At 42.0% G+C, this 26,416-nt stretch overlaps 1 protein-coding gene across 2 annotated transcripts in view; it reads right to left on the bottom strand.

Moving 5' to 3' along the window:
• Positions 1-7,350: 7,350 nt before the first annotated feature.
• LOC148037415 (phytochrome 1-like) overlaps positions 7,351-26,416 on the bottom strand; it is a 60,063-nt gene continuing 40,997 nt past the window's right edge. Inside the window, exons 3-5 of one of the 2 annotated variants that reach the window (XR_015690647.1) lie at positions 17,814-18,107; positions 8,395-9,158; positions 7,351-8,292 (exon numbers count right to left, since the gene is read on the bottom strand). Coding sequence is in view for 1 of the 2 variants with exons in the window: in XM_087676333.1 (XP_087532459.1) it covers positions 8,879-9,158; positions 17,814-18,107 (574 nt within the window). In the remaining variant the exon portion in view is untranslated. Of the gene's footprint in view, positions 9,159-17,813; positions 18,108-26,416 lie in introns of both variants that reach the window. The other variant, XM_087676333.1, reaches the window with a different exon arrangement.

Raw genomic sequence — 26,416 nt, 5'->3', positions numbered from 1 at the left:
CCAATATGGTAGTTTTGAGTGGTTAGTATTAGGATTCGGCCTAAGCAATGGGCCAAGCACATTTTGTGGCCTCATGGATAGAGTCTTTAGATTGGAGATAGATATCTTTGTCATTATCTACATAGATGACCTCCTAGTCTACAACAAAACCTTAGAAGAGCACAAGCAACACTTACGCCGAGTTTTTGAGAAGCTACGGTAGCATCAATTATATGCCAAGACTGAAAAATGTGAGTTCGCAGTGAAAGAGTTGGAGTTCTTAGGCTTTATTGTAGGAGCACATGGAATCAAAGTGGATCCTAAGAAAGTGAAAGCTGTCCAAAGATGGTCTGTACTGAAAACTGTAAGAGAAGTGCGGGGTTCCTTGGCTTCACAGTATTTTGCCAGAGATTCATCAAAGATTACAGCCTCATCACTGCCCCCCCCTCCCACCTCACCAAAGAAGATCACTCTTTTACATGGGGGAAACACGCAACATGAAGCCTTTGAGCAGATGAAGAAGTGCATGAGCCAAATTCCCATCCTAAGGGTGCCGAATTTCACCAAACCCTTTGAAATCTCTATAGATGCATTCGACTACGGCATAGGAGGTGTATTGGCACAGGAACGTCACCCTATTGCTTATGAGTCTAAGAAATTTACCGATGCTGAAACAAGGTGGAGCACACATGAGAAGGAAATGTTGGCAGTCATCCACTGCCTCAGAAAATGGAAGCACTATGTTCAAGACAAGCACATAATAGTCTTCACCGACAATATCTCCCTCAAATACTTCCAATCTCAACCCAAGTTATCGGCAAAGCAAGCCTGCTGGCTAGACTTCCTAGCAGAATTCGACCTGGAGATTAAGCACAAGCTGGCTCCACTGACAAGATAGCAGATGCCTTGAGCCGGAAAGCTGACTTGAAAGCTGTCAGTGTGGTCAACAACAACTTCATAGAACTAGTCAAAGAGGCCCTAGAGCAAGACCAAGAAATGCACAAGATAATCAGAGATGTGGAAGCAGAGAAGACCCCACATGGAATGTACACCTTAGAGGAGGGTATCCTATTTTTAGGCAAGAGATTGTATATCCCCAACAATTTGGAGTTGAAGAAACCCATCCTGCATGAGATACATGATGGCAAAATTGGAGGCCACAAAGGGCAAAGCAAAACCTTGGAGGCCCTTAGGAAGCAGTTCTTTTGGCTGAATATGAAGGAAGAAATAATAGACTACATCAAAACTTGTCCCACTTGCCAACTGGTCAAAGCACCACGATCAAGACCAGTAGGACTACTACAACCATTACCGGTACCCAACCCCCCATGGGATGTCATCAGCATGGATTTCATTGTGGAACTGCCCAAGTCCCACGGGCACACAATCATCTTTGTAGTGGTGGACTATTTTTCCAAACAAGCCCACTTCATCCCGGCCAAACCACCACTAAATGCCAAGGAGGTAGCACGCCTCTTCTTCACACATGTATTCAAACTTCATGGCTTACCACTAGCTATAGTATTAGATAGAGATGGAAGATTCATGAGCGACATGTGGAAGGAACTTTTCAAGACCCTAGAAACACAATTGAGATTCTCATCATCCTTCCACTCAGAGACAGATGGACAAACAGAACAAGTTAACCAAGGCATCGAAGACTATCTCCGGAGCTATGGCCGAGTGGACCAGAAAGATTGGGCCTTGTACCTTGATGTCTTGGAATTCCACTATAATAGCTTCATCCACTCAGTAACAGGGTACACCCCCTTTGAGTTAGCCACAGGAAAAGAAGTCATTACCCCACTGGCCTTAGTATCCGGAGTGGCCAAAGTGGAAGATCAAGATGCAGAAGAGTTCCTGAAGAAATGGAGAGACCGAAATGTAGCAGCTAAGCAAAGCCTCGAGCAGAGCAAGATTACCATGACCGAGCAAGCAAACAAGAAGAGAAAGGTTGTATTATTTGCCAAAGGAGACATGGTCCTACTCAGCTCTAAGAATATGCCACTTTCCAAAAACATGACCCCCAAGTTCAATCATTGCTACTATGGACCCTATTGAATCACTCAAGTGCTGGATGAAGTCACCTACAAACTAGACCTGCCAGATAGTGTTTGTGTGCATAATGCGTTTCATGCTCGTCTTCTGCGCAGGTTCTATCCAGACAACCAATGGGGATGGCGCGTACCAATGCTCCATTCCAACGGTCCCTTCGAAGTAGAAGCATTCCTCCGACGCCGGGAACAAAGAGGCTTCCTCGAATACCTCACCAAGTGGCGGAGCATCCACTCAAGGAGGCCACTTGGATCTCAGAAGTGGGGCCCGCAAATGCGAAAAGGATGCCTTCGCTCTTTGGCTCGAGGAGAACCCCCCTACCCCTTCCAACGACCCTCGAGCCTCTCCAGAAAACCAAAACAACGCGGTTCTCAATCATAGACCCCAACGTGCCCCATTCCTCAAATGTAATTGAGTTGAGGGTGGACCCGCATGGTAACAATCATCAAATAACTCCGAAAACAAAGCCCCAATAGTCCAGTCTAGATGGGCAGACAATGACCAGCTTGCTAGAGAAAGTTGTGTTAAAACCCCCAAGTCCTAGTGCGGCAGACACTGGCCAGTTTGATAGTATAGACTGTGTTAAGACCCTGCGGTCCCCTTAGACTGGCAGACACTGACCAGCTTGCCAGAAAAAGCTGTCTTAAGACCCTAGATGAGTCAAATAACAAACGCTACCCTTAGATTGCTGAGGACAGCAATCCAATAAGTGAGGGTGAGTATAAGGGCTTTGTAGCTATGCCATATCGTTGCTACCGAATTCACCTATATAGAGAGTAGCAGTGACTCAAAGCCCTGCCTTGTTTCCACTCTACGTGTGATTCCCTATACCCAGTGGTGAATCCTCATATGTGCGGTGTCACGAGGGTGTAGTCCTGGGATGTGTCTATGTTGTCCCGCTTTTTGGATTGAATAATACAAGAGTATACCTTGAGCTCATATATTGTATTACCTTTCTGTGCCATTTTGAGTGCGTAACGAGTGCAAGTTTATCACACCCCCCCCCGGTGCTTCCCCCCCTTTAGATTTTTAAAAATTTTTAAAAATTTTTACCCTCCCTCTCTCTCCCCCTGCCATGTGCATGGCGGGGAGAGAGAGAGTGTGTAAGTAGTGAGAGAAGGGGGGCATGCAACCCCCCAGATGGCGGGGAACGCCGTCTCCCCCCCCCCCCCCCCCCTCCCCCATTATAAGGGGACATGCAGCGAGTCCCCTCCCCCCCTCCATCAGCAGCAACAGCAGAGCATCCCGCCTCCCTGCGTCGAACGAAAGACTTTCCCCCCCGTGTTTCGTCACCCTCCACGTGGTTTGTAGCAGCCCCTGGGGGCTTCTATCAGTAGACTCCCCCCCCCCTCCCCCCTCCTCGTTCGTTCGGCAGTTGCGCCCCCTCGTGATCAAAGAAGTAGGAGGGGAGAGAGAGAGGAGGAGGAGCAGAGAGTGAAGGAGAAGAAGAGAGAGAATAAGAGAAGAAGGGAGAGAAAGAAGGAGAAAAAGAGGGAGAGAGAGGAGGAGAAGAAGAAGAAGAGAAGAAGAAGAAGAAGGGAAAGAAGAAGGGAGAGAGGGAAGAAGAAGAGAGAGAGAGAGAGAAGAAGGGAAGAGGGAGAGAGAGGAGAAGGAGAAGAAGAGAGAGAGAGGAGAAGAAGAAGAAGAAGAAGAGGGAGAGAGAGAAGAACAAATTGGGGAGGGTAAAAGAAGAAGCAGAGTTATGTATGCTGAAGTCACATTGGTTGGCCTTAGATTCCTTGTGAACCCACATACCACTTCCTTCCGCCAGGGCAAGAGCGGTCGATTTACCTCAAGGGTTGCAAGACCAGGAACGCACAAGGATGGCACCCAAGAGACGAGTTACAAGGAGCATAAGTGCTGAAGTTGCAAACGGAGCTAGGAACATATCCAATGCAAGCGGAGACATGAATACCACCAACCCTCCAACAACTATAGCTCATATCCAGGTTGTACCAAGAATTAGAGTCTTCTCACCCATCTTGAATTCTTAAATAGAGGTAGAATTGCATGTATTCGCCATTAAAGTGCTTAGGATGGGTTGATCTTCTACCCTAAATAGGTAGCCATGATTAATAAAGGTCAAGGTGAAGTCACTTAGTTCATTTAAAGGATCTAGAAGAAATTTGTCGAATCGACCTTGCGAAGTCCTAACCCAAGGGGGAGAGCGAACTTTAGAGTAGTCGATTTATGCTAAGCATGTTGCTTGGAATTGTTGAAATGGTTTTAACGAAGGTTGATCTTATTAAAGATGGATTGTTGACCCAAGTTATGCTTAGTTGTTTAAAAAGAATATCTCCAAGTGAATGTTGACTGGTTGTGTTGGTAAGAGGAGAGAATCTTACTAAGGATAGGTGGATCATAAGCAAGGTGATTGCTTGATGTGGTTTTGGATGCTAATCTAAATTGTTTGTGATTGATGATTGAATGGTCAGGTCTGAGATGACTGATTGCTATGGAAACAAAAGGGATGTTTTCCCTAGTAAATATTATCAAGCTGCTTGCTTCAGCTGTGGTTGATTTCCTAAAGGGATAATTAAGGAAGGATGGCGCTAGCTACCCCCCGCGAACCGCCAAACCCTAACCAAGGGGATTATGAATCCGTGTCGCGAATGTGGACCAAACCTGCCGCGAGAGGTTTCTCCGTGGAAATAACTTGGCGTAGGAGGACGCTTGGATGCAAGGAGGGGCTCTGGTCGTAAATCCCAATGCCTCCGGACCCTACACAAATATTCTATGTGACTCGAGATGGGATCTCGAGGTCTTGATACTAGTTACAAGGCAAAATCTTGGTGTGATAAACCTTCGGGTTTTTATTTTTGAGATACGAAAGGATTTTTCTATGGAGGCAGAAAGGAACACTTAATTATCCTATATGGGCGAGAGACAAACATTAATCTGAAGATAAGTTAAGTGTTTGATCTTGTTTTATCTTGTTTTCGTGTCAGTGCCCTAAATTACGTAAAGGAACTTGTAATTAACAAATTAATTAAGAAAGCTACTTTTATGTGTCAAACATAATGTGATTAGGTAATTAGATAACTAAAACAATCCCTGAGGGAAGCATGGTGGATGTAACGAATGGGTCTATCCTACAGAAGGGTGGTCTCGGTTAGCCGAGAGCTTTCCTTAAAGAAAATGTTAACAAGAAATGTTAGGAAAAATCGGACGATGACCTTAGACAATGTTGGTTAGAACCCTGATTCATACAATTTTAACGAACCGGAATGGAACTATACCCTACAGGCAGAGAGGTCAAGCGATGCACCTCTCTCGTTTCCCATTCTCTTTGAACCAAGTTCGGTATGAGTATGCTTGGGTCCATTGTATCTATGCAAAGTGGAGCGACTGTCGACCGACACTAAAAGGTTGTTAGGAAGACTCGACTGCTAGGAACCCGGACTTCAGGTCAATCCTAGTGGGAACGGCCGGATAAGTTCCATTGCGAGGCAGACTCAAGAGACCCTAGTTGGCAAACCCCGTGTCATTTCTTGGGAGTACATGGCGACGTCTTCTAGATTGATGTCTCAATGGGCTGCTAAGACGTGTCCCGCAATTTGAGGGGCGAGCATGTTACAACAAGTCTAGGAGGGAAATAATGTCAATCCCATCTAAAGCAAATAGAGAAGCAAGAAAGTACCCAACAATGAAGAGGATTAAATTTTTTTTACCACAATGTTCATATAAGTTTGATAATGTGATTAATTAAAATCGAGAGTTGAGCTCACTCTAGTCCAACTTGTAATATTTTTGTGGAGTAAAGCCCCATGTAGCATCTCTACCTTTGTATTGTAAAAATCTATGGCCATTTGAATGGGATACACACCCAAGAGACTTAAAAGGGTGAAAATCCTTGAAACAATGTATAGAAGGGAGGAAGGATATTGAAACAGGTGATTCAAGTGTATGCCAAATCCTTGTGATCTTTCTCAAAGTTTGTCTACTACCTGAGGTCTCATGTGCTATTAGAGGGGGGAGTGTGAGGAAGAGTGTACAATAGTGAGAGTACAAGGGATGTGGCATGAAATACTTGTAGTTCCTACTCTTTCCTTGTCTTTGCATCCTTTTTATGACGACGACTCGAAGCTCATGTTAACATGTATATCTAGATCGAGAGCTTGCTAAACAAGATGGCTATTTGAGGATCATGAGATACCCTTTGGCTTATAAGAGACTACAGCGATGAGTGTGCTCAAGGTGTGTCCACTATAATCTTGGTATTTTTGGTTACTATTATTGCTTGTGAGGGTATCTAATGGTTATGAGAAAGAGGAGAGATTATGTAAGAGCTAGTTTGCATCAAATAATTGAACTCCTAAAATAATAGAAGCCCTACATTCGTCCCACTATCAAGCACGATTGTCATTTGATAGAAACTCATAACGTTAGCCTAGCAATGCTTAGATATAGTCTTGGTAGCATGGGATGTTGTTAGTTAATAGATCAATCACAACTGAGGTAATACTTTTGGGCTTATATGATGTAAATTGGAGGGATATGCCTATTTCAATTCTATTTCTTTGCAATTCAAAATTCCAAGGAGTAAGTATGTTAGATTATAATAGTTACATGTTTAATTTATCCCTTATACTCAATTCCATTTGCTTGAGCTATAAATAACTCTCTATCTCAGAAGAGTTATATTGGTAGTAAAGTTGGGTGCTCTTTCCCTTGTGAGAGTATCAATCTAAAACTCTAGGAACACCCCCTTGATATGAGCATTCCATCAATGCCGTATCCTATTGTACAAAAATTAAATTGATGTGCAAGTTCAGCATACAAGTGTTGAACAATGACTACACATTACAAGTCTTCTCTCCTCAACCAAGCCACTGGAAAGTCAAGACCGCTGCTCAGTCACACACGTAAGACATTGAAAAGAAGCTAATAACCAAGAAATACCAACATGTGCCTTTAGTGAAATATAAAAAAGAAGTAGCACTCCTTGTGCAGGTCATGTTGCCTATTAGGAGACTTTAGACCTTGTACTAACTAGGTAGGCACGTCCCAAAGGGTGAAAAGAGAATACGTTTTTGGCCCTTACATTAAGGACGCAATAAAGCAAGGTGCTACTGGTGGATGGTAGCGTGAAGGGGCCAATGAATTACGCTTTCTAAAAGTAACACACCCTGCCCCACCCCAATATTTATAAGCACATCTACTTGATAGAAAAGTAAAAACCTCCAAGTTTCTTTATTTGGGTAGAAGATAATGTATTTATCAAAAATGTCCAATTCATCCAAATTATAAAAGCTTTCATGGAACCCCTTAAATGTTACTCTGCCGGTCCCTACCCAGTGCAATGGTGAACTAGTTCAGGTGCACCATCTACCACACGCTCTTAAGAGAACCAGGAACTAACAAAACATACATGCATTCAACCTGCAGAAGACGAAATGTAGGCAGGATCATCGACCAGTCGCCTCCAGACCCAAACCAAGGCAGGCAAGGCAACAAACCAGGGTAGGCAGGCTAACAGAAGCATAAGGAGAGTTATTGTTGTTCTGCTAGGAGAGCAAACAATAGACCTACACCTTGTGCTGCACACAAACATGTTCTTAAGCTTAAAAGCCTGCAAGCATTACTCCGGATCAGTACCGAATTTCTTTGACATAGTGTAGGTAGATAACTTGTCAATAGTGATTTACAATGGACATGTATAACTTCTTGTCATTGACAATAGACCTACACAATGTTCTGCACACAAACATGTTCTTAAGCACGAAACCTTGCAAGAGTTAATTGGGATCAGAACAGAAATTCTTTCAGATATAGTGTAGGTAGGTAACTTCTCGATTGTGATTGACAATGGACACATATAATGCCGAACTCATGACTGTGAACGCCGCTTTTTAGTACACATATGCCAGAGGTGTTACACACAATCAGTACAAACAACAATGTATGTGCGTACTTCAGTAGCTTCAATTCCCTGATTCACAACCTATTCTTTTGTATCAAGCCTGATATTTGCAGGCACTTCCATGTGATAAACTTCAATTCTCAAGCAAAACCCATTACCCAACAGTATGTTGGATGGCTCAGCTTTTCTCACCAGAAGTTAAGGGCATCAACCTTGTTGAATGTGGCAGATGACAAGAAGTAAGCAAGGTTGTACTGCAATTTAACTGTCCATGTTCTCTGTACTCGTGTTCAGAGTACCTGCCAAGGGGATTTTTGTTTGGGCTGCTTTTCTATTGTGCATCATCAGGATCAGAACAGCCCAACATTCAGTTGATGATTGCTCATGAGTCATATCTGAATCTCATGGCCGTAAACAAGAAGTCAGTATCTTTTTGCACTCTTCCAGCTGATCATGAATAAGCAATTCAGATGCTAGTAGAACATGAGTTAATGTACCTTAACAGCCATGACTCCCCTGAAACATTCCCAGCCAGAGTGGCCATCTTTAATAGAACATAAACTTGAGTTTGAACCTGTCAACAGCCTGTCTTATGTGTTTGTGACTGTTGCTTTAGTCAGCTTGCACCTGCAGCCATTTCTCTTGATTGTGTGATACTTGAGACCTTTGAAAGATTCAACTAATACAGCAGTCTCCTCTTTTGATAATCACTATGGGAGACTATTTTGCCTCTGGGGGCTTGCAGATACCATATAAGCTTACATTCTCTGAGAGAGAGTGACATATATTACATTGCATTCTAGCACCTTAGTTGTATACACGTGAGCATCAACAGATTGCAGCAGCCTTGCCTCTAAAGAAACTGTTTGTGCATGAACAGTCGTCTGGTTCCATGAATGTTGGCCAGATCATGCTATGTTATCACATCTCTCAGACTACTTCTCTTTTCAACGGAACATTACATGAACAAATCCAGGATTATCAGTATGTTGCAGCTGTTCCGCCTTTATGAGCATTGTTACTGCTGCTTTCAATATCTCTAATTGGTCTAATTGGCTGCTGCTGTAATGCTATGGGCAGCTCCACATGAACTAGGAAATAGCATATGCCAGCTTCCCTGACATAACTTACATCGCCATTCATTACCTTCACGAGTTTTCGAGAAACGCTTAGCCCCATGCCCTCCTGCGTGATTTCATGGGATCGGTCATACATCTGCTGCACAAGATCTTCAGGAATTCCAGATCCTGGATGTGTTACCCTGCTCAAATACAAAACAGTGAAGATCAGATTTCAACAATACTAAAGCAACCAGTGACTTTTTCACAATGCGTTGCACATAATCCATAGACATCCTCTGATGTGATTGCCTACTTTATACACACTACTTTCAAAGAGCCTTGAAACAGAGCATACTCTCTTCACACGGATATTCGATGATATCCTTAAAATGGAAACAGGTGCTTTTTTGAAGCTACACATTTCTAATTCTGAGACAAGCATCTTTGCGATCTTGGTCATTTGTACTATAATCTTGGTTTACAATTTGCTACAGTCAAGGGGGCATTGTCATATAACAGCCAATGGACAACTTATCAAGCATTTTCAAATGCAAGATTCCAAGCCTATCTCCATGCAGCTTGAGAACATGGATTGAATGTTTACGTAATTACTCAAAATTTTATGTAAACAAGCTGTGTGATTACCATGTAAACAAGTTTATAGTAATAACTACTTACTCTTGAGTAGGTAAGAGGTGACCTGATAACCAACAAAAACCCTGCCATGCCTGATCAAAAGCCTGACAAGCCCCCCAAAATTCACAAAAATGAAGCCCAAGGGGCCCATCAAGTTCCCATTCTCCTCCTACTCTCTTTTTTTTTGGGGGGTAATCTCCTCCCTCCCCCACCCGCCCCCCCTCTCTCTCCCTCTCTGTGGTGTGTGTGGCAAGAGAGAGCTATTGATTGGCATGCACCACAAATTCAGCGTATGCATGTTATGAGGTAGTTCTTTCTTGCCACTTAGTGTGTGTGCATGCATACACACATGCATGATGGGGGGCCATCCGATTGGCATGTGCCATGAATTTGGCATATGCATGTCATGCGATAGTTCTCTTCAGCCACTTAGTGTGCGAGCATGCATGTAAGTGTGTGCACACATATATGCACGTGCATGATAGGAGGAACATTTGATTGGCATGCATTATGAATTTTGCATATGCATGTCATGAGGATTGATGAGGCAATCCTCTCCTATCAATCTGTGTGAGTGTACACTTCACACATGCATGTACGGCAAGGGGAAGCCTGTTGATTGACATAGACTATGTATCTCATGAGGTGGTTCTCTCTTATCACACATTATTTGTATGTTAGAGTTTTTGTACGTATGTATGTTGTGTTGTGAGACATGTGGATTGGCTTGTGATGTGTATGCGATATATACATGTCATAATACCCTTGTCTCATACTCTGTGTGTGTGTTGGGCCAAAAAATGCTTATCAAACAAGCACTTAGGTGAAAATTCGGCAAGTGAGCGTCTTTTGGCAAGTATGTCACAATCAACTTGGCACTATGTCGTGAACTCAGCTTAGAAGTGTAATTTTGATTGCGGTACCTCCCTTTCCCCCTTGGTATGGATGGGCACTTGGTCATGAATTTGGCCACATTGTGTCTTGATGGGCTACGCATAAATAGATAAGTGATGGGCATTTGATCGTGTATTTAACCAAACAATGTCCTGATATACTATTGGAATTATATTGTTTAACGGGATGGTCATTTAGGTCATATATGCAACCAAAAATGTCATTGACTATTTTAGTTGTGTTTAAGAGGTGAAATATTTTGTTTTATAACTTCAGGATCAATGAATTAATGCAATTTATGTACTTTTTTCAACAACTTTTATGTCATGCAATTGTGTTTTTAATTAAATATTATATGCAATACCAATGTAACTTAAAATTAATATCATTCGATTGTGGCTTTAATTGAATATTATATGCAGCACCAATTTATCTTAACATTGATATCACACAATTGCAATTGAAGATTATATGCAATACCAATTTAACTTAAAATCGACATCATGGAATTGTATGTTCAACTAACGATAAAATTGAGGAGCCTTTACAAAACAATTAATAGTTTTAAATATGCGTGTAAGTTATACCAAATAGTTTTTGTATATGTGTTTTTGTTTATTGTAATTATGAGTTTTAAATTTTTATTTTTGTAGGGTAGTCTAAGCCTTCATCACAAGTTTATATGCAAGTGATCTAACTTAACTTGTTAGATTAAACCTTAGCTACCATCCTTATACACTAGCATAGATCAGCAAATATCAGACATGAATGCCAATGAGGTTATCCTTGTCAGCTTTTGCAATCGGATATGTGTAGTTATGCGTACCATGCTACAACGGCTAGGGTATTAGCACCTAATCACTGATGCACTATGGGCCCTTGAAAAAAAACTTGCATCTTTGCTGTGCATTGCTTAGAAATGTCCCTAAGATGTTTGAAGAACCTAGGGAGCTAGCATCGATGACTACATCAAAGAAGAAGTTGGCCCTATGGTACACAAAGTGAAGAGAGGAGGTAGCATGCTCAAAGAGAGCAAAGGACTTACCCGACACAACCTCTTTGCCAAAGCATTTGAAGACGGAACTAGATGCAACCCCTAGTTCTGGTGCCACTAGGCAAGATGATATATCAAGGCCAAGAACCATGCTGCACATGTTGAGGAATCACCAATGCACACCAACAATTGGGATTCCCTTTGATTAATTTAGTAACTTTTAGAGTTTTTATGACTCACAAGTCCAAGGATGCCTTGTAATGAGTCCCAGTTTTTTGTAAAACAATACACTACAAAATGTAACTTAGTAACTTTTATTGTTTCTAAGAGTCCAATGGTACATAATTATATAATCAATCTAATGACTTTATTGCGTAATTTTTATCTTTGTGAATTTGCAATTGCCTTTGGGACCCTTTTTATCAAGACTAGCAAGTCATACATGCTTTATTGTGCATATTGTGTGTATGTTTGATTGGTTTAAATTCAACAAATTGTGTTATCTTGTGCATTTCATTTTGTTTTACTTTAGGTCTCGTGTTATGAGATGTATTATGTCGTTGAATCTACTTCTTTATCTCTAATTGTGCTAACTTGTTTGTCATTGTGTTGTGATGTCATGTAGTTGCTTATGGCCTCTTCAGCTTCCGGTCCTTGATGATAAAACATGGCTAAAGGCAAAAACTATCAATGAGCGAGCGACAAGCATAATGACGAGAAAGCATATGAGTGTGCTCGGAAGACGTACGAACACCTAAAGAGTTTGGCAATGGCATTAGATGAAAGAGAGACCCAACACGTGGTCCAATGACTATTGCAATGGACTAATCCAGCTCATATGTAGTGGAAAGATATTAACAAGATGGTGACTGAAACTAGCCTTCCTTCTTGGAGTAGGTGGTGATAACCTGATTTAAGAGTTAATTACAACAATAAATAAATGCACATAAAATAAAATACACACTTTACCATAACATTCTTGGACAGTAGACACTCTGTTGGCCCCAAAATTGGTGCCCCTTGCAGTATTTCTTTAGCTCCAAAATGAAAAAACGAGATTTCCCTCTCCCTTCAGCCCTATTTAGCCTTTCCCCCACTTGCACGAGAAAGTTTTGCCAAGTGGTAGCTTTCTTAATCTATTTTCAGCAATTTTCAGTCATTTAATTAATTTTCAGAATTAATTAATTCTGAAAATTAATTCAGCCCTTAATCCATGCCCAAAAAATTGACCTTGCCCATCCAAAAATTAATTGGCTAGGCCGTTTGCAACCCAAAGTGGTCCCATGCATTAATTGGCCCTTGGATATGCATTAATCCATTAATTAATCCCTAGGCCCTAGTGTCACCACTAACACTTAATGGCCAATAATGGTCCTAGGGACAAACTGACACCATAGTTCACGTAAGAACCTAACAAGTATAACTTGTTACAACTTTTGCCTTCGACACCCATCTTTTTCTTAGGGTCCTTGGGCCTTCAACTGTAAAAAAAAGTAGCTTGCACCTCACATGTGCAACACATGTGCATCTTTTAATTGCACATTTGATTAATCCTTTAATCAAATGTCAATTAAACATAAGCAAAGCATCAAATTTTCATGTCCTCGTGACAAACCACCCCCTTGAAATCCTTGCAATCGTCCTCGATTGCATTGTAATGTGTCAAAGCAAACAATACTGCACTGGAATTTCCACAAGGCATCATAGTCAACACAACATTGGCCACTGCTGGCTAACTATCTCATATGCCCACCATTTGCTGAAAATTTCCAGCCAACATAAACATAGCATAAAGCTCAACAATAGTCTAGAACTCTTGCTAGAAACTCATCGGATGCATCCCAAACTCTTGTTTCTCAACAGTGTTGACTACACAACCATAGTAAAGCATAAACCGAGCTGAAACCATGGCTGAATTGTCAATGGCATTCAGTACACATGTTGTTGTCCATAGAACCAGCTGAATACCACTGAAACTAATAATCATACACTGAAAACCAGCACCCGGTAATCAATCTCTCATGATCATAACCTGATGCAAATGTATAGTTTTAGAGCTGCAGTGAAAACCATACCCATCTACATACATACCACAGTGACTAGTATACTGAATAGTGACCTCATGGTAGATTTACTGTCAGCACAGTACCTTGGATGCATGTTGAATACATCCGAGATCCACTATACACGAAAGCAGTCCATTCCTGGAGGAGTGGAAGTGCTACCTCCCCCTTGAGTATTAGGTGGTACTCTAGACCCTTGCCCTGTTGAACCTGAAAGAGCCCGATACAAAGTCAGCTCTAACTGAAAGGCATCAAGGTAAAGCTGCAACAACTGAGGATGGTCTGCCAAGTCATCCTCGTCCATCCATTTAGCATCCATTGATGAACAGTTGTGAAACTTCACCCAATAGCTTATGGAAGCTTTACCTTTGACCTTTTCTCTTTATGTGCCAAAATTTGCTCGGATACCAATATCTCATTCAGCTCCTCTACATTGGACTGAATTTCAACAGATACATCCTTAGGCACATCAGCATAAAAAGGCCTCAACAAGCTCACATGAAAGGCATAGTATATCCGCTAGTGTAGAGGCAATTTCCATGATAGCCAGCATTAGATGGAGCATTTGCATAACCAGCACTTATTCCTTGAGCCCCAAAAGCACGATGGGGTACCGATGCTTGCCCATATGCGTAATTTTGCGCACCAAGCATCATACCGATGCCGCCATACATCGGATTATGCATTCCATGATCCATACCCGAGTACATTGGGTTATGCAAGCCATGCATTGGTTGGAGAGTTATGGGGAGGTGTGCCTTACATTCCCACATTTGGTCACTCACCCACCATAGCATGAAAAATTGAGCTACCACCAAAGTAAGCTGGCTGCCCCAAATTCTCATGCAAACCTTGCTGTCCAAAAACCATAGGATTAGCATTTACATCATGAACATGCATTTGCATTTCTTGCCCAACTCGCACCAACTGCTTTTCACCATGAGCATCTTTAGGAGCATCTTGCGAAGGCTTTGGCTTGTTCCTCGATGCATCTTGCTGTCCCAACGTTCTAGAAGAGGATTTTCTCTTCTTGCCCTTGTTGTCCTTCGTAGGAGTGTTCAAAAACCGAGTGAACTGAGGATCTTTTGCCAATTCAGCAAAGATATTGGCTGCTACCCTCATTCGATTCTTGAATGCATCATCGAATTCCATTTCCCCTTGTTGATCATCATCCTCTTTTTGCATTGAGGGTCCAACATCTTGGCCTTCAGCCACATTTTAAGCATGTCCATGATTCGTGCATTGCATTTCCTCTTCCCCATGTGAATGGGCACCATGAGAGGCATCATTACTGCTTGATTGCATCCACTGTATGAACACATCTTGCTGTAATTTCTCAGCTGAGCAGAAAGATCAACACTATCACAAAGCTTAAGATTTGGCTTGCAATCAGGTGCCTTGGGCCCACCAAATCAAGAGATTTGATGTATCCCGGCAATGGAACCTTGAAACCGGCATTCCTTCTTGGAGTAGGTGGTGATAACCTGATTTAAGAGTTAATTATAGCAATAAATAAATGTACATAAAATGAAATGCACACTTTACCATAACATTCTTGGACAGTAGACACCCTGTTGGCCCCAAAATTGACACCCCTTGCGGTATTTCTTTAGCTTTCATTCAATTTGCGGTATTAATTCAGCCCTTAATCCATGCCCAGAAAATTGACCTTGCCCATTCAAAAATTAATTGGCTAGGCCATTTGCAACCCAAAGTGGTCCCATGCATTAATTGACCCTTGGACAAGCATTAATCCATTAATTAATGCCTAGTCCCTAGTATCACCATTGACACTTAATGGCCAATTAATGGTCCTAGGGGCAAACTGACACCAAAATTCACCTAGAATCTAACAAGTGTAACTTGTTACAACTTTTGCCTTTAACACCCATCTTTTTCACAGGGTCCTTCGGCCTTCAACTGTGAAAAAGCAGCTTGCACCTCACATGTGCAACACATGTGCATCTTTTAATTGCACATTTGATTAATCGTTTAATCAAATGTCAATTAAACATAAGCAAAGCATCAAATTTTCACGTCCTCATGACAGTGACCATTGACATGGTCAAGACGGTGTGGTCATGCTCAAACATAGGATGGAAAGTGAGTAAGTGCCTCCACGAGGATATAAAGAAGAATGCTAGGTGCATAGCCCACGAGGTCTTTGGTCAACCTCTTCACAATGCTGACTCTCCCTTTTACCCAGCCAAAATGCTATACATGCAATTCATGAACGGGACAGTTGGTAGACTTCTCGTTGAATGCCCACCATTTTACTGAGGACATGCAAATACAAAGCATGACTATCATAGGGAAGGATTTGCAGCTAGCACTACAAGGTGCACACATTAGATCAACGCACAAGAGAAGAGGCATTGAAGATCAAATTGGCCCAAAGGGAGATGGATTTTTAGTAAGTTTTGCGATCCCAAACACTTTTTTAAGTGTATGCCTACATTGAGGAGTGGATTGAGGCCCTCACACAGACTGCCAAACATGTGGAGTGCCACGTGGTGGAGGGTGCTTCTCAAGGGGCATTAACATGGGACCACCCCATATGCTTCATACTCCATCCATACACTGTCATGCAGAATGTAGATACCCCCCGTATGCTCGAGCAATATTTGTATGGGTTGCTTCAAGCTATTTGATAAGAAAATAAAACTCATACTTTTTGTTGTGCGGGTATCACATGCACCTTGCTTGTCCAATCCAACATATAATTTTTTCTAATAGGTGTCTCACCTACAACATGTTGTTTCCTGAAGCCTTGTACAAGATATTTAGAATGCCTTATATACAACCTCAAGAGGGTGAATGAGAGAGCACTCCCAATGCTCTTCGAAACTTGTTTGATTAAATCTAGTTGAGGATTGTAATATAGTCTTGTTTATACATACACTAAATGATAAGCACTGGCAGAAGGAATACAAACATTTTATTCTTTGTTTCTTTCCAACTGTCAAAATTTATCAATTGAGGACACAATGAATACTTCTTTTACTAAACAAGTGAAGTGTGGCATTGCAAATTAATTAAGTATAGGCCAATTCTTTACAATATTTATGAGTTTTTTGCATCGTCACTAGTAGAGAGGCAAAGCTCCAAGGCTAATGTTGCATCATGCTATTGCAACTTAGCAAATATTGCTTGGAACCGAGTCATCCTATGGGCAAGACGCTCCTTAATGCTTGTGTTTGTTACCTCTAGGTTCATTGAATGAAGTAGGGGCATTAAGTTGTCAAACGATCGCCTTAAGGATGTAAGACGATAAATACTCCATCGTTCCAAAGTTTGTTGAAAGAATTTCAAATTGACAATTGCCCTAAGTGTGGCGAAAAGTAGTCATAAAAGTGTGAATGATGCCATTCCAAATGCTGCTAACAAATGGATGTGCACAATAGGCCTGAAATCCCTGAAAAAGAAAGCATCTTGCATAGAAGACTAACCATGTTTTTTAACTCTATGATTATGCACTACATGGGCAGTATCCTGATTGCATCAAACATGCAACTGTTTATGCTCCCTAGTCACATGACCAGTAAGTGCTTATGTCTACACAAATCGGTTGCATCTCCTTTCAATCCCTTACACAATGAAAATCAGTTTCAAAAGCTGTAGAGCATCTATAGAATCTACAGGCCAAATAGAACTGGTAAATCTGAGAGAACTAGCTTCTTTCGTAAAAATGTAAGTCTATGCAAACAAACCTCTCAATGCAAACAGGTATCATATGGTTCTTAATAAGGCTTGAAAGTAAGACACTTTTGGATTAAAAGCCAGCACCTTGCAGTTTGACAGTAATAACTGCTAGGCTTAATTTGTCATGCTCCCATGGAAAAGAAAGAGTCATCACATCATTTTATTCTCAGTACAGAGAGACTCCCTTAAAATGGATGACAACCTCAACTCCTACAAGGAAAAAGAAAGAAAAACAGGAAGAGAAACTCAAGAAATATGTAGGCAGACTATTACAAGGAGGATAGAGAGATCAAAAGAACATCTGTAGGTAAGGCAGAGGATCAGTAACGAGAAATATAGTGACTCTAGCTCAGCTGCAATAGACAAGAAGTTGATCTTCTAAAGAAAGAGGGGCATTGACTTTGAATTGCACTTGATCTACCAAGAGATGCCACACAGTACCACCAACAAATTTGTCATTGCACATGATGCATTTTTATCACCACCATTTTTATGTAAAACCAACAGACATTGTGGTTCCTAGAGTATAATAAGACGTCATAAAAATAACGATACATTAAACTAACCTGAACTCAAAATGCGCAATTTCCAGCCCATCACCAATATATTTAATGTTATTCACAACATTGATGCCCACCCATCCATCTGAGGATGATGTGAATCTCACAGCTGTGGTAAGAAAGTCTGCCAGCACTTGCTGTAGCCGTAACTGATCCCCAAAAAGCCGTGTGCTCTTCACTTCAACATTGGTTTCACGAATAAGCTGCAAACCCTTTTCCCTGGATCTTATCATACCTTGGCTAATAACAGCATCCATTACAGTTCCCATGGAAAACTCCACAGTATCCAGCTCAATATTTCTGAATAAGACACATTTCAATATTTATTATCAACTAGTATAGGCAAAAAATCTTATATCGCACTCACAGAAATGTCTAAAGAGCTTCAACTCCATTAAAAATAGAGAATTCAAGCATGTTAAACACCAATCAAAGATATTAAGTGCATCTGAGATTTAAGCCTTAAAAGTGATGGTGCACAAATTTTTCAAGTTAATACAAGGGATACTCACAATAGACCCCTGTCATTGCTTCAACTTGTAAAAGGAACCTATTTCTGCCTCAGAAACCAACCACCAACTTGAAGAACAGAATCTTTTCCATTTCATACATGTTTATTACTTCCCTCACCATCCTCCTCTCAGAGACAACCACTCCTCTTCATTCAACTGCTCCCTTTTGTTCAAACAAGACCAAGTGCTCTGATGCCTGATACAGTGATCCTGCCTCCTAAACCTCAAGCAGCATAGTATCCACTTAGCTTTCAACTTCATTTTTGACAAGGATATTTATCATAAATATGATGTACATAACCTTTGGGTAGTATAGGTCATCTTGGCCTTTTGAAATATGTTATTGGAGCTCTCTCCTTTTTCCCCATGAAGGTTGTCAAACTTAAAATTATTGATACCAGATGCATCCCCACCTTGTGGCCACTTTTTTTTGGGTTGTGGGGTGGTGGTGGTGATGGTGGGTGGTGGTGGTGGTGGTGTGCTGCCTATCTCATGGGGAAAAAATATTGACATCTAGAAATGGCCTTTGGACAACAAGTGAATAGAGGGCTCTTTTTCTGCAACAACCAAGTGGCTACCCTAGCAATAAAGCCACTGTTTCAACTCACAGACCCAGGTTCAAACCTTTCTTTTTTAAATTCCAATTACTAGCTAACCATGTAGATGTAGGAATTGAACTCAAGCTTAGTTAGTCACTATGTGTTCAATCTACTAGTGACAGGCTGCAATTACGGCAGATATGATGCAAACCATTGAAAAAGAGATGGCCAAGGAGATGATACAATAGAAAACGGAGACCTATGAAGAAATGCATGCTTACTTTTGTCATGGAACGATAAAACATATGAGGAAATGTGTGCTCAGCATACAACATGAAAGCCAGACATTTAGAGAGGACTATCTGAAAGGAATGTAGCCCTGGCTGAAATTAAAAGATTGACACATGCAAAAATTAACTTGCAGAACTATATGGGGACAGGAGGATGCAAAATACTAGAGGACAAGAAAGTGGAAGATGGGGAGATAAAAGAAGCCCCCCAATAGTTGAAATAAAAAAGTGGAAGTGGAGGAGAAATCAAAATGAATTGTAGTGCATAAGAAACAAAAACCACCACCAGCAAACAAAGATGGCTTTGTGAATGCAACCATGGCAGAGGAGAAGATTGCAAAGTACAAGCACTACATGTTCTCATGGTGGGATGGAAGGAGGAGAAGAACCCCCCTGAAGATACTGAAGTTCTATGTCTAAAACTGGGGACAGAGAAGACAATTCTATGGTCATGGAAGCATGGAAACCTGGCGTGTTGTTAAGGATCTCATAAAAGAAAAAATGATCTTGAGTTTCAAGGACCTAGAGACAAGGAGAGCTTTCCTCTATAAGAGAGAGGTCATCAATGGAGAGTAAAGCTACAGAGAACATGATCAGACCAAGTTGCACACCACAGTGACCGTATGCATCTGAATCATTCGCCTCTTGCTCTCTCTCCTTTGTATATCCAGGTCCCCTGTTTGCTGGGAATTTGGGACCTGTGATGGAATCAGATTTGAGGGTTCAGCCTGGTGACTAGAGGGTGTTAGAGATGCTGGCATGGTAGCAACCTGGCATCTCCTGGGGGGCTGCGGATGTCTGGATTGTCTCTGAGTTACTAGGCTGTGCCACTTTTGTCTGAGGGGCTGCAACTAACTCGGGCTATGGAATCTCTAGCTCTTGGGTGCCTAAAGGAGTGTCTATAGAGGTTGTAGGAGGCTGAGGTGGCACCACACAGGCTGCTGATCTAAGATCTCTGACCAATATTTATCATCTCTCAGCCTCTCTATGCTCCTCTGGGCCTCTCTGCCCTTGTCTCTGTCCATCATCTGTATGCTTTCATTGTCACTCGTGTTGTCTCCTCTATTTAGCACTGCATTGTCTGTGCTGCTCTGCATTGCTCCTTCTCCGAGGCTGAGGTCAACTCCCTCCCTCAGTTTTGAAAGGTGGCATGCCGCTACACGTCCTAGGGCATTTTGCTGCCAGATATCTGACCATCCTATAAGAGAAACACTAGCTATGGAGTCTATTACATCTTTGGACATCTAGATGGGTGCCAGTAGCATTGTTCAGATTTGCTATCAAATGCCTTAGAATGCACTAAAGGTATTTCAGGGCTAGGGGAGCTAAGCCTATTTTTAGGACTCAAGGCCCTATTGTGCACATGATTGTGTGATCACCACTCTTGGACTCTTGGCTCATAGGCCAACATGTCCATAGACCAGGATGGTGTGGGCTGGTTGTATAGGACGCAAGCCCTTCGGATATGGTAGTGACCTCCTGTGCTACTAGCTTCCAAGCTCGGGGGTGAGCCCATTGTAAAGCAAAAAGGACACATTACACATTAAACCATAATTAGCTCATTAAAACAGCCCCAAAACTAAAAAATTACCAAAGTTTTTGTCCCATAAGCAAACACCCACTTTGGGAGGATCCACATCTAGAAATAGAAGGCTGCCTAGCCACTTGCTTTTGTTGAGAAACCCTTCACCCGTAGTTTTGTGTTCTACGTTTTGCATTAAGGGTTCCACAGTGGACAGCCCCAAAAAGGGGCTGGGCACCCACAATGGGGCACCACCCTAGACAACTGACGCCCTCCCTCCGGGCGCCACACTAGACAGTCTCTTGCCTATTTATAGGCTGCCTCTATCACTCATTCTTTATGGCTAATTCATTCAGTGCGTCGCCTCTTCTCTCCAACCTCTCCGCTACTCTCACACCCCCTCAAGAGGACATTGCAGTTCGTGGTTTATGGCTATCTTCATCATCTTCCTTGTGCTACAACACCCTTGTTCCATTGTATCACATTCACTTCATTATTCAGATCTTCATCATTCCATTCATGAGAGTTTCTTCTCTCTTCTCTTCTCTTTCCAATGTTTGCCGAGTTCACTCCATGTTCCTCCCTGCAAACCCTACTGTCTCGCCAGTACGTCGTCTTTTGACATGGTATTAGAGCTGGATCTGCTTAAACAGTGGCAAAGATCCTCCACTCCAGTGAAGGCAAAGACTGGTGGCAAGTTCAACTTCCACTTCGCTTCTTCTTCCGTTGCATCAACACCCTAACTGCCGGCTGCTCCCTCCTACATTTGCTGTTTTCCAGCCTATGTTCACGGCTCTTGCTGCTGCCTCTACTTCCCCTTTGTTGTGTTTACTACTGGCAGCTCTTCTGTTGCACCTAGCGGTATTCCAACACCTACTCTCTGCAGTTGGCGACTCAGTCAAATTGCTGGCGGCTCAGCCAAACTGCTGGCGGCTCCTCCCTGTGCTGACGGCTGCTCTCTGCAACATGGTGGCTCAGCCACAGACTATTGGCGACTGTTCTCTACAACCCAACGGCTCAGCTAGACCGCTAGCGGATGTTCTCTGTAACCTGGTGGCTCAACCAATCTATTGGCGGCTATTCTCTACAACCCAACACCTCCACCATACTGTTCCCTGTGTCTTTCTATTGGTTGTAACATCTTACTACTCGTAGCATCCTCCTCCCACCAGCAATTCACTTCCTGCCCTTCCACTACCCTCCCACCCCTTGAGGCGAACATTGTTGTTCATGCTTTGTACTACCCTCACACCCCTTGAGGCGGACATTGCAGTTCATGGTTCGTGGCTGACCTCTTCCTTCTTCAACAAGGCACACTAATACCCATGGCTTCTTTACCAACAGATGACCAATCTACTAGGTACTCCTATTGTGGCCTCACCTGACACACCACCGATGCTTGCCGACTTCGACCTTTGCTCCCCACCCCCCCAGAGTATATGTGTCTCCCACCCGGCACTACCTTTGCCACCTCTTCTTTTTGGGCCACAGAGATCATTCTGCATCAGCTATCAGAGTACTATGCTCAAGGCAATAAGACGCATCAACAATCTTCTCCCACCTATTTTCAGGTACAATGGCTACCACAGTCCGCGGTATGCACTCCACTCCATCGAGAGACTGTGATTGTTTCATACCGTCTCCTCGCCAGTCCGCTCCTTCGAGAGGCAGTCACTGCTCGACTCTTTCCTCATCTTCGGCTCCCCAGTCCGCTCCATTGAGAAGCACACCCTTTTTAGGGTTGTCCACTGTGAAACCCTACTGTCTCGCTGGTACGTCATCTTTTGACAGCTTTATCCCTTGTTTTACAAGTAACCGTAGTTCTTCCCGGTCTCCATCCATTAGGAACTCATCTATCTAGCAAATCCACTAGCCTGAGTTTCATTGTAATTTGTTGCCACCATCATCTTTAGCCCCTACAGTGGCTATCCATAGTTGTCACCTTCATCCTAGTGACTTCTTCAAGCAATATTTTGCCCTAGTTGCTATCCTCTCCATTTGGCCTACTGCCGTGGTCATCTCCAGTTATTGCCCTTCAGCCTGGAAATTCCTACAGGCTGTGTTTTGCCCCACCTTGCTTGAAATCATCATCATCATCTATAGCAAGTCGTTTTTGCATTTTCAACACTTTTCTTCATTAGCTTCTGCTCTAATTGGTGGCTACTACACTTGGGATCCAACTCCAGTGGGTGGCATACATCAACAACTCCCTCAGTCCACTCCCACAAGAGCCACATGCTATTGGATAGCTCTGCCCTTAAGCATTTTCTACACATTCATTTGTTATTTAGTACTTTTCATTTATCTATTCAATCATTATTCAATTATCTTAATTTTTGTGTTTTTTGCATTTTTGTGCTAGTGTGTGAGTTCACTTTGTTTAGTAATGGTTGTGTACTGTATGTTTTCTTTTGCAAACCCTACTATAACTCCACATGGTATTAGAGCTAATGCTTTTCTAAAGAGTATCTTGAGGCTATCGTCGATTGCTTGGTTTGTTCTTGACCACACTACACGTCACATGTTGATTCATGATGGCTCAAACCACTTCATCTTCAAATCCTCTAATGTTCTCTGAAGTCACTTCTTCAATGGAGGCTCTGCTAAGGCATCATGGTCATGATTTGGAGGACAATGCTTCATCTCCTAACCTTTCTTCTAGGAATCATTTACAAAGGCCCAACTCTTCTTCATCTTGTATTCCTTCACAAGGTGCATCTCAATCGGATCACTCCGTTAAGGAGACTAATCACTTCTCAGTTGAGGAAAAACTATCCACTTAGGACACAACTGAAAGTTCAAATTCTTCAAACCCAATGGCAACAAGTTCGTGTAATCCACTTTTGTGTGAGTCTGATTATGTCTATATTCCTCCTTTAGTTATGCACAAACTAACAATTAATCACCGTAGAGATCTAGATTAGGACCAGTATGGATTTGAAGAAAACTCTATGATTAGTGATGTACCACAACATAATCCATCATCCTCTATTTGATATGAGTACGAATTTGGTGCTTTATATTCACCTTCACATTTCCTACCCTTCACTCCCACTATCACTTCACATTTAGATTCATCTACATTCCATCTAGGATCCTACCATAGGTTATCAAACTTAGCTCACATGATGCACATTAGGTTTTAGGCCATCATTAGACACTCAAAGGTGTACCACTTTGCACCTTGGTGCTTTTTTGTTGGGAATGTTGTTGGCCCACTATGCACCTCCTCCATATTTGAAGGGTGCCACTCTTTGTCCTTTGGTCTTGATTTGCAGGGAATCCCCCTCTTGCACAATATATTGCCCTCCTTGGTTGCTCAAATACATGAGCCCGTTACCTTACTCGTGTGTTGTTGAGCCATCTCCTTCATTGAAAGAGGACTCAAGGAAGGGAAAGGCATCACCTATACACTTAGACAAAGAACAATCCTCCCCGATCGATCCTAAACAAGGACCTCCTTCTGATGCTAATACTTAGTCTTCTTCTTTGAAGCAAACAAAGGAGTGGTAAAGTCCCATCATCACAGAGACCCTTGTGGCATTACATACCTAAAAAGAATAGGTTTTGTACATCTAGTTAGAAACCCGACCATGTAGATGATAATTATCGCACAAAAGCCAAGGGTATTAGATCCACATCCAAAATCACATCGTCTAGAACTTTGGGTATTCTACCCGAATAAAATACCAATTCCCAAACCAACCTCAGCTTCTTTTGGAAGTGGTAGTGTCACTCCAAGGCAGTTGAGAGGGGATCTTTTCCAAGGGAGGTAGCACAGTTTCTCCACCCTCTAGTATCCATGATCATCAATGGCCAACCACTAGTGTGGTGCATCTTGGATCTCCCCCTCAGCTACTGCCTTATGGCATCTCTGACTAGTTCGGTCATTATCTCCCACTAGGCTAGTCTCTTAGGACTCCTAGAAACCTTAGGCTAGCTTCATTTTCTTTAGACTACTTTCCTTTAGGCTTAATTATACTTTCACTATTAAAAGCTTCTATTGCACACTAAGCATCTCAACATGAAACGATTGGCAAGCAAGTTTCTTTATATGATCCTTTCATGCTATGTTTTGTATTTCAATTCAGGACTAACATCACAAATATCAACTAGTCCTAACTGGATTAAAGGTTTGTTATCTTAGTTCTTGGCTAGGTGAATATTGCCTCCAATAGCATGGAAACAAAGTTAGTATCTTCTCTCCCAAGATTGGTCTTGTACATTTTCTTTTCTCTTATCTTGGCATTTGTCTTTCTTTCTTTTGAGTTGAGGTCTTTTTATCATTCAATATCATTTAGTACTCCACTAATTTATTTCTTTTCATGTTAAGGTGGACAACTACTTTGATGATTGTGATTGTGACACTTGGTTAGCATTCAAGCCATCTCTTGACATCAAGTATGGGCATTGTCCTGACTTAATTGATTGTTGACTCTTTCCCCACTCTTCCAATTAGAGAGTATCAAGTGTTCCTTGTCTATCCTCTAGATTCATTTGCATGGCGGACTGCTATCTTGGTGATTCTTGACTAACATCGAAGCCATCTCCCAAGGTTGAGATTTAAGCTTTCCTATGCCACTTGGTTGGCATTGGAGCTCTCACCTAAGATGTAGTACGAGCATGTTCTACATACTAGATGGCTGATTCTCCTTTGGTTATTCAAGCTAAGGGGTATCAAGTTTACCTTAATCATCAAATTCCATCATTTCACCTTCATCCTTCTTCATGGTTCTCAACACCACGTGAAGACCAACATTAGGTTCCTCTTTCTCCTTCGGCATCAAAATCCATTGTTGAGAGGGGGTTCCTAGCCTTCACTTGTGACTTGGTATTTATAGGTTTTAGCATCAACCTCCCTCCCTTATAGTACCTACCGTGTGCATTCCATGATCCTCATCATCATCTGAACAATTTTCCCATAAGGGTCACTATCCAAGTGGCACCTTGCTGCATGTGCAATCTCTTTACATATCACTACTCTTTGCATCTCACTGTGCAAAGGACATTTAAGTACCTTGCTCATACAAGATCTTGAGTTGTTTCCACTAGTAGTTCTGTTACAAGAAACGTAGAAACCCTAATTTTCTGACTTGGGGGATTTTCGATTGAATTGCTGTAAATTGTAGTTTGGATGCTATTTATGTAGTTTGGATACATTTTTCCAGAAGAGAGACAGTTTTAACAGTTTTGCACTTGCTTTAGTATCCAATATTGGGATTTTAGTACTCAGTCGAGTACATTTTACACTTCAAATTTGGAAGTGTTTGGCTGCTCAATTTGTGCATAAAGTGCAACGGTGTCAAATCACAAACCCTAAGAACACATCAATATTTTGGGAGTCCCCACTCAGGAGGACAAGCTAGATGGTACCGACTATTCTTTATAGAGTTTTATGGTGCACAATCTTCTCGTTGCAAAGGATCTCCAGGATTATGTTACACGTTAATTATTGAGACTAGGTGAGCTTGCTCCTCAGACACCTCAGTGTGGTGCTAGAGGGCAACTAGTTACTCCTGTTGTTGCTTCAATTGCTGCCCCTACTCCTCCTACAACATATCAGAGGAGATGGGACTCAAAAGATGCACAAGCTTTGTCACTGATCGCCTTGTCAATTCAGAGAGCCATCATACCTCATATACAGTCAAAATCTCCTACTTATGGAGAGAGTTGGCTAATGCGCATATTGGTAGCTTGTAATGAAGCCAGAATCTCCTACTTACGAAGAGATTTGGCTAATGCAAAT

The sequence above is a fragment of the Lygodium microphyllum genome, chromosome 4 (assembly GCF_053477565.2).
Source record: "Lygodium microphyllum isolate KBCC chromosome 4, Lygodium_microphyllum_v1.1.10, whole genome shotgun sequence".
NCBI lineage: Eukaryota > Viridiplantae > Streptophyta > Polypodiopsida > Schizaeales > Lygodiaceae > Lygodium > Lygodium microphyllum.
This window is presented reverse-complemented; position numbering and strand designations above follow the sequence as displayed.